Source organism: Galleria mellonella, unplaced genomic scaffold (assembly GCF_026898425.1).
Source record: "Galleria mellonella isolate WM207_F2 unplaced genomic scaffold, CSIRO_AGI_GalMel_v1 utg28, whole genome shotgun sequence".
Classification (NCBI taxonomy): Eukaryota; Metazoa; Arthropoda; class Insecta; order Lepidoptera; family Pyralidae; genus Galleria; species Galleria mellonella.
The window spans coordinates 3043769-3057480 of NW_026442064.1; the positions used below are offsets into that span (position 1 = coordinate 3043769).

Genomic DNA, 13712 nt, shown 5'->3' on the forward strand with positions numbered 1-13712 from the left:
TCAAATAATTAATAAAATAATACAGTTAATTTTAACGAGAAGTGATATAAAAGGAGGCCTTATCGTATAATTTAATTCTTTTTTTCATTATTAGTATACCTACATATCTAGACAAGTGGTCAAGATGCCTATTAACAGAATCATGGTTGTTGACGCATCGCAGGATACCTCTTTAGTCATTATTTAAAAGACCCATGTTTTAGTCCCATAAGTATTGCCTAAATTACTTACATAAGTCAAGCTCGTTAGGTTGTGTTCAGACTTTATCATCTCCGGCGTCTCCTCGAGTATCTCCGTAACGTTTAGACCTGTAACAGTTGGAAATATTTTTTCCTTATTGTGTACTTAATTGTAAAAAGGAATTAGAATGGTTACTTTTTTTTTATAATTTAGCCGCCATCTCTAAAGGAAAAAAACGGAATGCTTAAAGGATCATCTCGTTGTCCGTCCGTCTGTTAAGACCCTTTTTCTTAGGAACGCGTGGAGGTATCAAGTTGAAATTAATATCATATACTTAAATCTGCGATTTCTTAAAGCAGTGAAAAAATCAAGCTTTTAAATCGACGCAATTAAAACATACGGCCGTATTTATGTTCCATTTATATTGCATATTTTGACATTCGCAAAGAGAATAAAACCTAAAGGGTACTTCCCGTTGACCTAGATACAAGAAATTTGGCAAGAAACAATGACATGTAGCACAAGTAGAGGAAAAAAAAATCCAAAAACCGTAAATTTGTAATTATTTCACAAAAAAAAAATTAAATTGATGATTTTGTAAGGAACCCTTGTTGCCTCACAAAAAAACTTTGATTTACACATATGGTATTTAGGATAAAATAAGATTATATTAATACGAAATTTCTGCTGTGAGAAGCTGGTGTCTGGAATAGGTTAAAACCTGTAGTACATTATTATTTCCAGAGGGAGACTTTGTACAAAAGTCGATTGCTTGGGTACCTCTGTCCGATTCGTGTTTCTACCGTGAAGCAGTTGTGTTTGCATGGCTGTGTTTCGGTTTCAAGGGTGGAATATGGCGTGAACTTACAGGGTACAGAGGAATAACACCTGAGTCCTCAGGAATGGTAACGCATGGGGGGTATCATGGGCGAAACAGAATACTCTGTTCTGTCCACGGTACTGCTCATGTCTATAGGCGACGGTTACCACTCTCCATCAAGTGGGCCGTCAGCTTGTTTGCCATTCTAAGTTGTATAAAAAAAAAGTACAGATTACTAGGCCCCCAACTGATATGTGTTTATATAACAATTAAACAAAATACTTTGCTTTCAGAGCAATTTTACTTGAATTTTACAAGTTAAAAAGGAAATCCTTAGATAACATGATTATTGTAAATTGCTATTAATACTCTTGTTATAGATTGCTATTTAACGAGCTTATTAATTAAGATAAGGCCAAATTAAGGCATAATTTCTAATGCTATTAAAGAATAATAAAAAATATAATATAATTAGAAAAACACTAGTACTCTTCCACAAAAGGGTTTTGTAATAAATACTTGACCCGATTTGCGGTTTAAGGATTTTATAGAGGTTCATTTTAAACAAGTTTTATTATGTGCAAATAATTGAAGGACGGCTGGAACTTAAATAAAAATGTGAGTGATTCTACACATTTTCCATTAATTAGTAAAAAAAAAAACAAAAACAAAAATACAAAAAAATCAAATAATTATCATGAGATAATTAAAAAAAAATTTTATGTTACCAACATAGATTAATTTTCTTTTACAATATATTCCCAATTTAAATGAAAGTAACCTAAAGTAATTTAAATTTAAGTGTAATAGTTAAAAAAAGGTTAGCAAAAAAAGTTTTAGTTTTTATGAATACCATTTTAGCTATTTAACTGTTTAATTTTTTCTTATTTTACACTAAATTCCAAATTTGAAAGAAAGTGACAAATCAGTGTAAAAATAGATTCGTCGAGGGTTTTAGTTTTTATGAATAAGAGCGTTAGTCTTTGATGGTCCATAAAAAAGTAATTTTGCGAATCTATAAAATTAAAAAATTAAATTAAGAGATACAGGTTTAAAGAAATGACGCTATAGTATTTTTTTTTGATGGGTGAAAATGGTATAGTAACCCCGCCTGCGCTAACGGGATACGCTGGCGGAGCACCATTGAAGGGTGACAGATGAGAATGAAAACAGGCCAGTTAGCCCATCATGATGAATTCATCAGGAATTAACCATGATAGTTTCCAGGGAGAACCGCGAGGAGGTCGACCTGGTTGGGTATATTGCTAGCAATAGGATTCTCAGTCTCCATTACTAACAATCCCTTTCCCCGATGCTATAGTATTGGCCCCGATATTTAGGTTGGAGATAGGCATAGGGAACTTTTTCTCTCGGTAAATCAGTATTCCTGGCACGCGGATGTTACGGGTTAGTGGTTATACATAATTAATTGCTTATTATTCATAATGGCCGCATAACTCGAATTATATACGGAGGATAATATTAGTGTTCAAGTATATATTACATAATATTCACAACGGTTAAGGCGTGGAAGGACTGAATATTAGAGATGAAACAGTTCACTTCTTAATTGCATATTAAGAACACACCAGTTTTTAAGTTAGACCTTCAGAATTGTAAAAATTGTATCCAATTTGGTGCAGTTATTATTGCATAACAGACATTGCTGGAACAGACATATTAATGGGCAGAGAAACAAATCTCTTAAATCCTCCTAATAGTAATAAAGACTTCTCATATAAATTTATCCTAAATATCTTCCATGCACTGAACCAAAGCAACCGACATAGCCCGAAGGTTCTTTATGTGTCTATCTATGGGGTCAGTCTATGGGGTAGACTTATATCCAGCAGTGGACGGACAATGGCTGAAATGAATTGATAACGATCTTCTATGCACAGACATCGTCTAGAATCCTTATCAATATTATAAATTAGAATTGTTTGTTACCTTATACCGCTTTAACTGTTTAAGCAATCACTATGAAATTAGATATATATTGGAATGAATTTAAATAGTATGTGAAACATAACAGGCAACTTTTATTTCGGTCTCACCGAGCAAATACCCCGACCGGACATTTCCCGGTCAAGCTTAAGTCAAGCAAGTCACGGATAATTTGTTTTTTTTTTTTTAATTTGTCAGATTCTGTTGGGGTTATAATACTGGCTGTTAACACTGAGGTTTTTTAGAACAATGTATTATTTTCAAATTTGTTCTGTGTCAGAATATCATAAAACGTGTCTTGTGTTTTTTTTTTTCACTAAATGTATTATTTTATATCGCAAATACGTATATGTTTTTTTTTTTATTGCATCCTGCTATTTACAACAGATTCAGTACAAACTTATTGTTGTCGGTGACAATAAATGTTTGTTTTTATACAACTTGAATGGCAAACAAAATGTGACGAAACTTTTCTTAACGCGGCCGAGGAAGTGGAAACGGCTAGTTTAAATAAAGAAAATTGGGTATCCACTGTTTAATAAGTTGCTGCAGCGTGAAATAAACTCTGTTACGATGATATAACAATAAATTTAGCTCGCACCATTTAAAATTTAAGTGTAACTAATTAAAGCCGAATCAAATTTCTAACCGCAGTGAAAGTGGAAACTTCGTTCTATAGATGTCAAGTATTGGGCTACCAAAAACTTGTCTGTCTCCCATCCGTTCACCATTAAGTTTCCTTAGTGGCCTCTTACGACACATTCAAGAAAGGGGTGATCCATTCTATCTGAACTGTCAAATCTTAAAATCATTAAACTAAATTTGTAATGTAAGTAGTATATTTATTTATTTTAACATTTATTATATAAGTAAGTATGTATTATATGTATTTATAGTGTATGTATTTATGTAATATTTTATTATATATTTTAATATTTTATTTAACTGTATATTTGTTTATGTATTAATAGTTGTAGCACTTCAGCTGCCCGCTAACGAAATGCATTCTCACTGTATTGAGGTGGGTTGACTGGAAGAGATCTCTGTCAGAGGTAAGTCCACCCTTGCTTACAACATTTATAAATACATTGTTTTATATGTAACTTACAAGTGCAATAAAGAATATATATGTAATTGGGTGGCACATTTATTCCGATATCGTCCATACCGGTTTGATATTGATATTAACTTCGATTTGATTCTCTATTTCGACGTTGTATATTGTATAACAGGTATTGGGCCAATACATAATTAAAATATATAGATTTTGCTATATATTTTGAACCCCTATTTTGAAGTTTATATAGGTCGTTAGAATTTTTAAGAGTGTTCTATTAATTAAATTGAACATTTTTACCATAGAAGCAAGGCATCCACACACGAGAACGACAAATAATTTTGCACTTTCCTACTAATTTAAAAGATGGACGGAGACGTGTGAAAACAATGCTAGTAGAGATATTTCCCACGCTGAGGGAAGGGGTAGTTAATAATGATTCATTATCATCCATTAAGGACGATGATGGTAATATAAAAAACTTGCGTGCGCTGTCCATTTATCCATACCATGGCAAAAAGTTACTTCTCAACTTAGAGCAGCTGGAGGGAAAGGGATTGTCAGTAATGGGGTCTAACAAGCCCATTGCTAGCAATACACCCTACTAGGTCGACCTCCACGTGGTTCCCACTTGAAACCATCATGGCTAATTATTGTTGAATTCGTCACGATGGGCTAACTAACCTGCTTCATCCTAATCTGTCATCGCTCACTGGTACCCCGCCAATGTAAACTGATAGCGCAAGCGGGGTTACCATTCCATTATCACCCATAAAAAAAAACTTAGAGCAGCTAAGAAGTATTTTGAATGTTCAAATCGTTATAAACAATTGATTTACTATTGAATATCAACAGACTTCTATTCTCTATCTGTAATAGAGAATAGAAGAGACAAAATGCTGGGCCACCTTATACGACATGACGATTTTTTTAATAGTAGAAGGAAAAATAGAGGGCAAAAGAGGAAGAGGAAAACCGAGGAATAACTACATGGGACAGATAAAGGAAACACTAGCTGTCATGTCGTATAGGGAGATCAAGGATATGGCCTGGAATAGAGCTGGCTGGAAGAAGATGCATGAATTAGTTGCACCGCCAAGAGGAAACTCTTAAATGAATAGAGATCAACAGACTGCCTTGTAATCGAGTCATTATTTATTTGCTTTTATTTTCATTAAGTTCTATTCAAACTAATTTAAAACTATAAAATACTCACCATCATCCGGCACGATGGGTTCGCTGACAGTAGTCGTCTTCTCCATGACGTCGTGACGGATGCCGGAGCCATTGACCCCCAGGAGTGGAGTCTGGGTCACCACAGCACCAGCGGTCGTCAGTTCTAAAAATAAGCGTTATGCGGTCAACAAAAACGTTTCTGTTGTTAATGACGATTTTAATGCTAATCAGAACAACCTTTGTAGGATTTTGCATTTTAAAATTGATTATTTTCAATCTAATATATCTACGAATATATTACCCTGTGGTCTCGGTACAGAATAGGTACAGAATACTTGGGTTGTCTGGGAGGGATCGCTGTCTGGCGATGGGCATGCCTGCTGTTGCCTCTTTAATATGCTTTTATGTAACTAGTTCTATTTGTATAATTTGGGTATTCATTTTGTTTTGAGTGCTTGAAACTGATAGAAATTAACTTCTGACTACCCTTCTTCTAAATAGCGAGTATAACGAACGCACACTATGTATTTGATCTATATTTCTTTCTTTTTTTATTTTTTTTTTTTTTAGTGGTATTTCGCGGCTCACTTTTGGCCACAACAGAATATCAGTGTTTTGCTCTTTTTAGGGCAAAGCAAAAAGCTGAGTTGTGGCCATTTTGCATTACTGTGGCACACGCATGAAGAAAAAAAAAATTATTATGCATTCTGATTTTGTTTTTGGTTTTTTTTTTTTTTTTTTTTTAATCTTTTGTACATGTATCTTTTTTATCTTTTTTCACATTGCTTTTGTGTCTTTTGTTTGTGTGCTGTAAGTTATGCAAATAAATAAATAAAAAAAAAAAAAAAAAAAAATAGCCCACCCCTTGCTATCCCGTGGGTGTTGTAAGAGCCGACTAAGGAAAAGCTAGGGATGGGCAGCAGCGTCCCCCTTAAAACATCTCTAAAGCCTGACTGTGGTTGCTAATCCGCCTGGCAAGCATGGCAACTACTAGCAAAACCCCTACATGGGGGGGCTTATGTTCAGTAGAGGACAGTTAAAGGCAGTTTAAGTTAATGATGACGATGACATTTACGAAACATATCGTCGTTCACAGAAGTATATTGAAATAGTTGCTTCTTCACTTATACCGAAGTATATTTTAATTTCATATTATTAAGATCTCTGCCCTAAAATTAGCAGAACCAAATGGATACAATTTTTTGCCCGACCCGGAGATAGAACTTAGACCACAAGGCCTCGAACCGGTTCCAATTCACTGAGCTAATGAAGTCGCGAATATTATAAGGTTTAATGTTCCGTATAGACACGAGGGCATTAACCTCGCTAACGCTTACTGTGTACGATAAGGCCCGATAGTGATTTAAAAACCAAGCGTATATTTAGATACGCGTCAATGGGGTTCCGTGACGATATTAGAATTATAGAGCCATGTATTCTCATGTTTTTTTTTAAAGGATGATAATGGAATGGTAACCCCGCCTGCGTTAACAGTATACGCTGGTGGGATACCAGAGAGGGATGATAGATGAGGACATGACAGGAGGAAAAGACAGGTTAGTTAGCCCGTCGTGATGAATACACCTGGAATTCAGTATGGTGGTTTCCAGGGGAGACTACGTAGAACTCGACCTGACAGGGTATATTACTAGCAATAGGACTGGGTAGTTTGCATTACTAACAATCCCTTCCCCTCTGTATTATCATGTTAGTGTTACGCAATAATAATCGTATATTTATTTTCTTATCAATAATTCGATTGGGCCACAAATAATCTATCAATATATAGTGCAATCAACAATACGATATTATCGATTATAAATAAGATCATATTTTAATACAATCTTATTTATAATTTTATAATAAGACTATAAATAAGATTGTAAATGACTATGAAAATCTCAATTGAGAATGAGAATATTTTATTCAAAGTAAACTTAATTACAAATATTTTTTAATAGTAATTTTTTTATAATTTTACCGCCTCTTTTAATTTTAATATATTATAGCAATGCAATTTCAGCTGAAAAGTACGGACAAGGAACATAGCTGTTCCTTTTTTCGTAGTGGTGGATAAAATCGTAAATGACATAAGTTTGTATAATTATTATTTTGAATTAAGAATAATTTATTATGGAATTATTCTGAATGATCACTATCGATTAATTGATCATCGAATATTAGGCAATATTATATATCGGCCTAACATATAAGCAAGGTTACTTTGTGAATATAGTGTAGGTGGATAAAGAGAGAGAACTGTTTGAATCGAAGCATTTGGTGTTCCATTGTTTCTGCTTATCCTAATGGGAGACAGGCGTGACAGATATGTATATAGTCTGTATTTCTTTTACTTGGCATATTCAATAAAAAAAAATTTGTAAAATAAAATATAAAAATAAAATATCAAATGAATTCGAAAAACCTTTTTTTAACTATTTGTTTATATCATAAACTATTACAACGATAAGATAAGCCAATATTGTTTACTAATTGAACTATATATAGAAAAAAAAAAGACAAACATAACACGGTTCAATTAACTATAATTTTAGATTATAAAGTTACAAAAAAAAAATAGTAAATTTTACGATGTGCATAATTTCAGTTAATACAATTTCATTTACCACAACTAGACTTTATACTAAACTACTCTGAATGTGTACTTCTGTACTACCCGTATTTTTGCCGTGAAGCAGTGTAACATGGCTGTGTTTTGGTGGGTGAGATACGGCTGTGAAATTGCGGTCTACGAACACAAAACCATAGTCCTCAAGCATAGCAACGTTTGCGGATAGATATGATGAGTTCACACAGTATTCTGCGACGTAGATGGTTCTATTCCTATCAATAAAGCGACGGTTACCGCTTTCCATCAGGTTGGTCTCTAGCTTGTTTGCCATTCAAAGTTTCATAAAAAAAATCAATATTTATAACACACGTAAGCAGATAACGATACACGTATTTTATAATAGTAACGATTAAAAATAAATACAGGTGCAACAGCGATGTTTAAGGTCGTACAAGGGTAATAAAAACAGAAAAAGAAAAACGACTTGTAGTAACATGATATTATTTCGCTTTGCAAAAATTATTACGCATTTACTTCATATTATTCGCAGTTTATATTTTATAAAATGCTATTTCTTACTAATATTATAAATGAGAAAGTTAATTTGTTAGCATACATTATTGCTCATTAACATTTTAACCCATTATTATGAAATATGGTATATATGCACTATATGGGGTGGAGGACATAGGCTTTTTTTATGCAACTCAGAATGGCAAACAAGCTGACGGCCCACCTGATGGAAAGTGGTAACCGTCGCCTATAAACATGAGCAGTACCATGGACATAATAGGGTATACTGTTTCGCCCATGATATCCCCATGCGTTGCCATTCCTGAGGACTCAGGTGTTATTCCTCTGTACCCTGTAAATTCCCTGCCATATCCCACCCTTGAAACCGAAACACAGGCATGTAAACACAACTGTTTTATGGTTGAAACACGAATGAGACAGAGGTGCCCAAGCAAACGACTTTTGTACAAAGTCTCCCTCTTGTAACATTTTTTTATTCCTGGTTACTCGAACGTAGTCTAGAGTAAAAGCTAGTGAAAATAGTATATCCAATTAGTATTGTACCAAACGATATAATTTCGCCATGATGCAATTAAGTTAAATGTTGCACGAGATATGCTGAGACACGTTTTTTTTTTACTACAAAGGTGGTGAAGAAGTATACGGATGGCTTGATGGTAAACGGTTGCTATAGATTATAAACGCTAGCAGTAGCAGAGAAATAGCGCGCGCAACGCCGACCTTGAATAAATCTCGTCTACAGGCGAAGGTCGCCATTTTTGATAATTGTTTGTTTGCCATTCTAAGTGTAACAAAAAAAAAACTCCTTTCCATTTTCTGCAGAACCTCATACAGTATTCATACATACAATTAAAAAAAAAATCATCCTCTTCTATCCTATCGACAATTCTACCGAAGGTAAATTCTGTAATAAGAGTCATAACTCCTTATTGGTGTAGAATTGCAATGTATGAATGCAAGCAGTGGGCATAATACGTTTCCATACAATATTTTGTAATTGGCATAATTTTTAACCGACTATGAAAATGAGATGTTTCTCAATTCGTCTTTTGTAATGTTACACTATGTATTTGTAAATTATGAACTATATAACTGTCTCAGTGGGATGAATTTATAATTATATATATATATATATATATATATATATATATATATATACACACACACACACATACATGTCTTTAAAGCTTGTCGCCATCATATCGTGATGACTAGATGACTAGACAATTTTATAAAAAACAAAATAACGAAACAAATATAAATCAACAATGTATAAAAAATTAATTCCTAGTAATTCTTAGTAAATCTAGAGATTAGCTTTACTATTGTCATGAATGTGAAATAAATTATTTTTCTTACATCGTGGTACCAATGGTTCACTCAGAAAATTTGGTATATGATTTAAAATCAGAAAGTACATACAATATTATTTATTCCGGTCATAAGAACAAGGTAAATAAAAAAATAAACACCAGTATTCATTAATAAAAATACTTAAAAGAATAACCGCAAGAATATTAATAATAATTCGCTTCACAGATAACATAATGGACTCGCATGCTTTGTCAGAAAGAAATGATAAGTACATAAATACATAATTAAGTTCGCATTAGTCAGAGGCCACAGTACAATTAAAAACAGTGCACAATAACTCGGTTAGCCACAGATTAAAATATTATATACTAAAAATATATCCGATAAACATTTAAGCGCTGTAGTGTAATAATGTTCTTTGTTCAAATTAAAAAAAAAGGAGGTTATCAATTCGGTTGAATTTTATATTTGATTATATTTGGCAAATTCATTTTTATCTTAAAAAATATTCCTTCAGAATGGTCCTTTATAAATGTTATCAAAATCGGTTCGGTAATTTAGTTTTTAAATTAAAATAACTGGTTTTGTCACAGCTGATGTCGGTTTCTTTTTTTATGGAACACGATATAATTATTTCAACCGACTTCGAAAAGTGGAGGTTCCCAATTCGTTTTTCTTTTCATGTTTTTTACCTCAACTCCGTCAGCTGTAAGCCGATTTGGAAAATTATTTTTTTACTCAAAAGAATATACTTTCAAATTAGTCCTATAGAAATAAAAAAAAAAAAATCAGTTCAGTGGATTGCTTTAAAAATCAAAATAGTTGGTTTTGCCACCTGTTGTTTTTGTGGAACAATTGAATTATTGTGGAACAAGATTTTGTTCTATAACAATGAAATTTTACTACTAAGACATACTATTGCAAATTAATCCTATATTTATAAGCAATGCTATTTACAGAGCAAAGATGTTGTCGAATAAACTTATTTATAAATTTATTCTAATTACAAAAATAATAAAAGTAGCGTGATAAAGAGGGAACGATACAAAAAAATATGGTCTAACGTTGGCTTTCATCATTAAAATACGTCCAACGTGGAATGATTTAGCACGCGTACTGTACAAGGTCAACGTGTAATGATTTATCGGGGGAGAGGTGGGGAAGGGGGATGTATATGCTAGTAATGAGGATTGACAGCCACATTACTACCAATATATACTGTCAGGTCGACCTGCTCGGGGTTAAGCCGATGCTGCTCCTCCATAAGAAAAAACTCGAGTGGAACTGCAGACGATTTTAGTATAATGTCTGTCTCTAGTGAATATATATGAGTGTAATACAAATATACTATAATAAACTATATTCGCATAAGCAATAAGTTGGTATTGTAGTGCAAAAAAAAACAAAAAAATAATGCATTTGCATGGAAAAAATAATTAGGACATGGATATATATATATATATATATATATATATATATATATATATATATATATATATATATATATATACAGTTATAACAGTTTTCCTTATATATCTTCCATGTACAGACAGTGACCAGTTACGATTTTATTATATGTATTGATATATTGATTTAAGTAATAAAAACTACTTTAAGTAATAAAAAAGATTATTTTATTCATAATATTAATAGCACAGCCAGGATAAAGGTTGTCTGGAAGAGATTGCTTAGCAATAAAGCCGCCTTTTGTACTACACTATACTTATTAGAAATTGTTCAACAAATCCTGTTATATTAGTACAATAAAGAGTTAAATAAATAAATAAATATTATGGTATACATGTATTGCCGTATTGAGAAAGCAATTGTCACAGGTTCCCCTTGTAATGGATTCTATTCAAATGGAATTTGTCACGATGGGCTAACTGATGTGCCTTTTCATGCTCGCCTATCATCTCTCACTGGTGCCTCGCCAGCGTATACCGATAGAGCAGGCAGGGTCTGATCTGTCAGGTCGACCCTCACCTGGTTCCTCTTGGAAACCATCGTGCTGAATTCCTGATGTGAATTTATCACGATGGCCTAACTGACCTGCTTTTTCATCTCACCTATCATCCCACACAGGAGCCCTGCCAGCGTATACAGTTAGCGCAGGCGCGGTTACCATTTCATTGTCATCCGATAAAAAAACAGTTTATGAGTAATACGCGAAACTGCAATGAGAGACAACGTAATAAGCCGATATGATACGCGCTATCGGCTTTTGATACGTTTTTCCTTTCTGCTTATCAAATTGTAATAACGTATAATCATGGGAAAACGCATGGTTTTACCATACGACTATTCAATGCTACAACTCCTTTAGATAATAGAATATTACATTTATCAAGCTTTATCGATTTAAATCACAGCTTTGTAGCTCAAATAATACAGCTAAAGTAAAACATGGTAACACGAGGAAAGGATTGTTAGTTAGAAGACTGTCACTCATTGAAATGGTTGGAATGGAACTTCAGTTTGTGGCGGGTCGTATGATCATGACTTTAGCAGCAAGGTTTCGGGGATTCCCTTTACTAACTGACAATTACAAATTTATTGCAAAGTAACCATTTTAAATCACTAGAACGTTTATAAATATTTACCCTTTTTTTTTCTTTTTTATTATTGAAAAGTCCCGCGATTGATCACAGTCTCACCTGATAGAAAGCGATGATGTGATCTAAGATAGAGCTCGCAGGCCCACGAATGGCCTATTCACATCTATCTTAAAGATTTGCGCGAAAGTTCTGAACATCTAGCATAGCATACTAGCTAGCTCCTTACCGCCACCCACCGTATACAATTGGGGGAAAAAGGAAGTGTTAGTGATGGAGACTGAGAATACCATTGCTAGCAATATACCCAACCAGGTCGACCTCCTCGTGGTTCTTCCTGGAAACTATCATGGTTAATTCCTGATGAATTCATCATGATGGGCTAACTGGCCTGTTTTCATTCTCATTTATCACTCTTCACTGGTGCTCCGCCAGCGTATCCCGTTAGCGCAGGCGGGGTTACCATTCCATTTTCACCCATAAATATATATAGTAATATGTAAATACAAACCTAACATAATGCTGAAAACACAAGTATTATATATTTTGTATATTATTAGGTTCAGTAATATATTGTAAAACCCCGGAGAGTGCCTGGAAATCTGTAGTACCTACTTTCTCGTCTTTTATAAAATAAAACTTAGTCCTCAAGAATGAGAACCCATTAGGTTCTTTTTAATGATTAGTGTCCCCGACCGTGTTAACTCGACCTCCACGTAGTGCTCCCTGGGAATTATCCTGCTAAATTCCAAATGGTATTCACACGATGGACTAACTGATCTGCCTAGAAAGTAGAGAGTAGGTTTCGACCTAGTTCAGACTCCAGACTCTCACAAGGATAATAATTTTAAAATTCTAAATAGTCGTACAATGTAAAATAGTCCTTGTGAGTAGTAAATAAAGATTATTTATTTATTTTTGTTTTTCTTTCTCTTATTATTATTTTTAAATTTTTGGAAAATTCATATCTCCCCTCTTAAGGAGAGAAGATGGCAACTAACCCCCGGCAGAAGCACAGTCGGCCGGGGTTCAGGGCCCCAGGGAGAGAAACCGGCGTACAATGCGGGCAGAATCTAAGAGCATCGCTTTCTGCATCTTTCTCGGGAGTGAGCCGCCTCGGAATCCCAACCGTCTGAGATGTTGTTCCAGACTGGTTGGGATAAGACCGTTCACCGACAAATTGACAATTATTATTATTATTTCTCATACCGTCATAGTAGTGTTTTAAGCCGCGAGTGTATAACAACACTTGCCAACGTGCTAATTGTTAATTGTGTTAAATTTCCAAGGTGCAAATTGTGTCACCAATTTCATGGTTTATAATGTCAACAACGCACGACAAATATATTTGTACAAAAGTCCATTGCTTGTGTACTTCTGTCCTATTCGTGTTTCTACCGTGAAGCAGTCATGTTTGCATGGCTGTGTTTCGGTTTGAAGGGTGGGATATGGCGTGAATTTACAGGGTACAGAGGAATAACACCTGAGTGCTCAGGAATGGCAACGCATGGGGGGTATCATGGGCGAAACAGTATAGGGGAGCACGGGGGAATCAGA

At 34.1% G+C, this 13712-nt stretch overlaps 1 protein-coding gene across 1 annotated transcript in view; it reads right to left on the bottom strand.

The window, feature by feature from the left end:
• Positions 1 to 13712, bottom strand: part of LOC113514906 (plexin domain-containing protein 2) — a 55609-nt gene that overhangs the window by 9094 nt on the left and 32803 nt on the right. Inside the window, exons 3-4 of the mRNA XM_052895385.1 lie at positions 5221 to 5343; positions 232 to 308 (exon numbers count right to left, since the gene is read on the bottom strand). Coding sequence (XP_052751345.1) covers positions 232 to 308; positions 5221 to 5343 — 200 coding nt within the window. The remainder of the gene's footprint in view (positions 1 to 231; positions 309 to 5220; positions 5344 to 13712) is intronic.